Genomic DNA, 4,336 nt, shown 5'->3' on the forward strand with positions numbered 1-4,336 from the left:
CAGCCCCCCCCCTCTACTGGTAGGGGGTTGGTGCTGGAGCTACAGCTCCAGCCCCTCTCTACTGGCAGGGGGTTGGTGCTGGACCTGTAGCTCCAGCCTCCTTTCCTGGCTGTGGGTTGGTGCTGGACCTGTAGCTCCAGCCTCCTTTCCTGGCAGTGGGTTGGTGCTGGACCTATAGCTCCAGCCCCCTTCTACTGGCAGGGGGTGGGTGCTGGACCTATAGCTCCAGCCCCTCTCTACTGGCAGTGGGAGTTGGTGCTGGACCAGTAGTTTCATCCCCCCTTCTACTGGCAGGGGGTTGGTGTTGTACCTGTTCCTCCAGCCCCCCCTCTACTGGCAGGGGATTGGTGCTGGACCTGTAGCTCCAGCCTTCCTTCTACTGGCAGGGGTTTGGTGCTGGACCTGTAGCTCCAGCCCCTAGTCTACTGGCAGGGGGTTGGTGCTGTACCTATAGCTCCTGCCCCCCTCTTCTACTGCCAGTGTGTTGGTGCTGGACCTGTAGCTCCAGCCCCCCTCCCTCTACTGGCAGGGGGTTAGTGCTGGACCTGTAGCTCCAGCCCCCCACCCCCAACCCTTTACTGCCATGGGGTTGGTGCTGGTTCGTTGGCAATTTTAAGGCTTCAGTTTCTTTGTACCCAGCAGTGGTCTGATTTGGTTCGCTGTCTTACTGGATTCAACGTCCTCCCAGCGAGCATAAGAAATATTGCCGGAACAACCGTACACATCTTCAAGTGGAAACTAGATTGTTTCCCCTAAGGAGTGCTAGATCAACCGGGCTGTGGTAGATATGTGGGCCTGCGGGCCGCTCCAAGCAACGGCCTAGTGGACCAAACTCTCTCAAGTCAAGCCTGGCTTCGGGCCGGGCTTGGGGAGTAGAACAACTCCCAGAACCCCATCAACCAGGTATCAACCAGGTATACTTTTTTGGAAAGGTTGGTGGAGTGTCTCCCGCACTCTGCGCCTCTGTGAGGGGGGCCAGGATCGCGGGTTCAATCACCATGCTGGCCAGAAATGGTTAACATGATTAGAATGGTTAGAAGAAATGTTTCCTGTTGCCTTTCACCTGTTGCCTCTGTTCACCAACCAGTAAATATTTATCCAGGAGTTAGGCAACTATTGTGGATTGTATGTTAAGGAAATTCAGTAGATGACCTTGGGGAACCCCGATAAACCTAAGAACAGGCTTCCTCTCCTCAAAACTCAACTCTTTATCTTGTGATATGACCTATGAGAGCAAATAAAAAACTTACTGTTAATTGCTTCTGGTGGATCTCTCCAGTGATTTCCTGAACTTTATCCATGATGCTGGAGGCTGAGTCTCCCAGGTGTACAGGGTCAGCTGTGGCACCTATCTCCGTGGTCATCTCCAGGGCCTCCCTGATGGTCTCCTGCACCTGTCATTACCAACACAAACATTAATGGTGGAGGCTGAGTCTCCCAGGTGTACGGGGTTAGCTGTGGCACCTATCTCCGTGGTCGTCATCTCCAGGGCCTCCCTGATGGTCTCCTGCACCTGTCATTACCAACACAAACATTAATGGTGGAGGCTGAGTCTCCCAGGTGTACGGGGTCAGCTGTGGCACCTGTCTCTGTGGTCATCATCTCCAGGGCCTCCCTGATGGTCTCCTGCACCTGTCATTACCAACACAAACATTAATGGTGGAGGCTGAGTCTCCCAGGTGTACGGGGTCAGCTGTGGCACCTGTCTCTGTTGTCATCATCTCCAGGGCCTCCCTGATGGTCTCCTGCACCTGTCATTACCAACACAAACATTAATGGTGGAGACTAAGTCTCCCAGGTGTACAGGGTCAGCTGCAGCACCTGTCTCTGTGGTCATCATCTCCAGGGCCTCCCTGATGGTCTCCTGCACCTGTCATTACCAACACAAACATTAATAGTGGAACCTGGACTATAATGAAGCATCAGGCTCTGAGTAAAGTAACTGGACTATATGAAGCATCAGGCTCTGAGTAAAGTAACTGGACTCTAATGAAGCATCAGGCTCTGAGTAAAGTAACTGAAAACTATAAGTAATGGTGTTTCTCTACACTGACCACAGTGTAGAGAAACACCAAGATGACAGTTGACTTTATTAATAAAAATGTTTCAGGTGTTAGAGCAAAAAGTTTCCTATATATAAAGTCAACTCTCATCTTGATGTGTCTCCATGTCAAAAGTGTTTATATAGAGGCAATACTACACTCAGTTGGGTGAGAACAATGTGACCTTCAGCAGCGTACCTTCACTGAGGTGTGGACAGTCTTGACATCTGGGAAGAGTTCCTGGCACTTCTCCAGCCAATCTTTTATTTTCGTGCTGCACTCATCAGCTGTGTCTATGGTTGTGTCAACCTCCTGTAGGGTGTTGACTGTGTCGAGGTTCCCCAACATGGCCTGCAGCTGAGTCTTCCCTTCCTCTCCTTGTGTTGTCATATCCACCACACTGGTATCCTCCAGTTCCAAGAGCTTCATTGCTGACTTGTTCTGCTCTACCAGAGCATAGAGTCTGTCCTGGAGCTGGAGGTGATGAGTCTTCCAGTCCCCCAGCTGCCCCCGGTACTCCCCCAGCTGGGACAGTACCTCTTCACAGCTAGTAATGAGGCTGCTAATGCTGCTCTTCTGCTCCTGCAACATGGAACGAAACTTCTTTTTTGCTGGTACAGTTTTCTCTTGTGTTTGCTGGATATTTTTGAGTTTCCCAACAAAAGCCTCCACAGCATAGCTAATTGGGAACTGAGTAGCAGCCGTGGCAGCGTGCTGGCCACGGCAGCTAGGGCAGGTCAGCTGACCATTCTTGATAGCATTGTCAATACACTGGGAGCAGAATGTGTGGCCGCACGGCAGTGTGCGAGGCCGTAGCTGATTGTCGTCATAATCGTTATAACACACTGAACATTCCTCTGGCTTGTTATCCTGTGGAAAGAATATTTGGTTAAGCTAGATGTATTTACAACAAAAAGTAATATTACAGTACTTTATTTACTAATACAAATTACGTAATATTTACATACATTCTTTGTATTAGCTATTCTAGAGTTAATATTAAAGTTAGTTAATATTACTGACAGATTAACATATCCACAGCAAGGTCAATATTTTTTATAAACATATCCCAGAGTATGGGATATGTTTATATTATAATATTTTTTGTTATATAATTTTTTTTGGTAACAATATTTGATAATATTTTTTGGTAACATTTGCAGCAGCAGGGTTGCTTGTAAGTCATACCCAAGAGTATGACTAACAAAACCCGTCCTTACTTTCTTACGAATAATGGAAGGAAACAAACGTATACAGAGCACCACTTGGTTTCCGAACTTTAGTTATCCGAAACTTCCAGTTTCCCGATTGGGGTTGGGGAGTCATGCTACCCGAACAAAGTTCGGGTAGGAAGGGGTCCGCCAAGCGTCACGCCGGCTTCTGGTGGTGGGTGGGAGATGGTCCAGGGTGCCCACTGTGACTTCACAGATTCACAGCCTATTATTCCTATTACAGTATTTTGAATTGCCATAAGGCTGGAATGTTCATTCTGTGCTTTTGTTTTACATATCTGCACAATCAAGAAACATCTGTGCACCATGTCGGCTCCAAATGGACGCATTGCGTCATTGATGGCTGACTGGTGGGTGGATGGACGATGGAGCTTAGGTGGGAGGCAGTATGAGAGGGGGTGGGGAGAATCAGTGAGAGAGGGGGATAATTAGTCAGAAAGGGAGGGGGAGAGAGATGCTAGGAGGGAGGGGGAGGTAGGGAGAGATGTTAGGAGGTAGGGAGAGATGCTAAGAGGGAGGGGGAGGTAGGGAGAGATGCTAAGAGGGAGGGGGAGGTAGGGAGAGATGTTAGGAGGTAGGGAGAGATGCTAAGAGGGAGGGGGAGGTAGGGAGAGATGCTAGGAGGTAGGCAGGAAGGAACGGAAGTAGTGAGAATTAGGGAGGGAAAGGCAAGCTGGCAGGCATAGGCTGGCAGGCACAGGCAGACAGGCACAGGCAGACAGGCAGGCAGGCAGGCTGGGAAGGAGGCAGGCAGGCAGGCTCGGGTAAGGAAGCGGTCAGCCAAGCGTCGTGCCGGCCCGTGGTGGGTGGGTGGGGGGGGTGGGTGATGGTTTAGTTTGCTCACTGACCGTGTCAGGCGCCGCCGGCTACCCTATGACGTCACAGACTCACGGCCTATTGTTCCCATTGTTTGAATTTGTCACGAGACTGGAGTGTTCATTCCGTGACTTTGTTTTACATATCAGCACAATCAAGGAACATCCGTGCACCATGTCGGCTCCAAATGCACGCATTGTGTCAGTGAAAGCATCTACAAGCGGGTTACGTAAAAGAAAGAGGTCA

General features: G+C 49.9%; 1 protein-coding gene across 1 annotated transcript; it reads right to left on the reverse strand.

Moving 5' to 3' along the window:
- Positions 1-1,360: 1,360 nt before the first annotated feature.
- LOC138349671 (uncharacterized) lies at positions 1,361-2,938 on the reverse strand. Its single transcript, XM_069337454.1, has 2 exons — positions 2,241-2,938; positions 1,361-1,513 (listed from the first exon to the last, which is right to left on the reverse strand). The coding sequence occupies exons 1-2, from the start codon at positions 2,631-2,633 to the stop codon at positions 1,361-1,363; spliced, it is 546 nt and encodes a 181-aa protein (XP_069193555.1). The 5' UTR covers positions 2,634-2,938.
- Positions 2,939-4,336: the final 1,398 nt, after the last annotated feature.

Source organism: Procambarus clarkii, chromosome 38 (genome assembly GCF_040958095.1).
Source record: "Procambarus clarkii isolate CNS0578487 chromosome 38, FALCON_Pclarkii_2.0, whole genome shotgun sequence".
Lineage (NCBI taxonomy): Eukaryota > Metazoa > Arthropoda > Malacostraca > Decapoda > Cambaridae > Procambarus > Procambarus clarkii.

What these genes read in the sequence shown, in the direction of transcription:
- LOC138349671 (XM_069337454.1), bottom strand. Translation starts at nt 2,633, where the DNA reads ATGTTGCAGGAGCAGAAGAGCAGCATTAGCAGCCTCATTACTAGCTGT. An exon ending in CTGTCCACACCTCAGTGAAG is followed by an intron (nt 1,514 to 2,240) that starts GTACGCTGCTGA and finishes TGGTAATGACAG; the next exon opens with GTGCAGGAGACCATCAGGGA.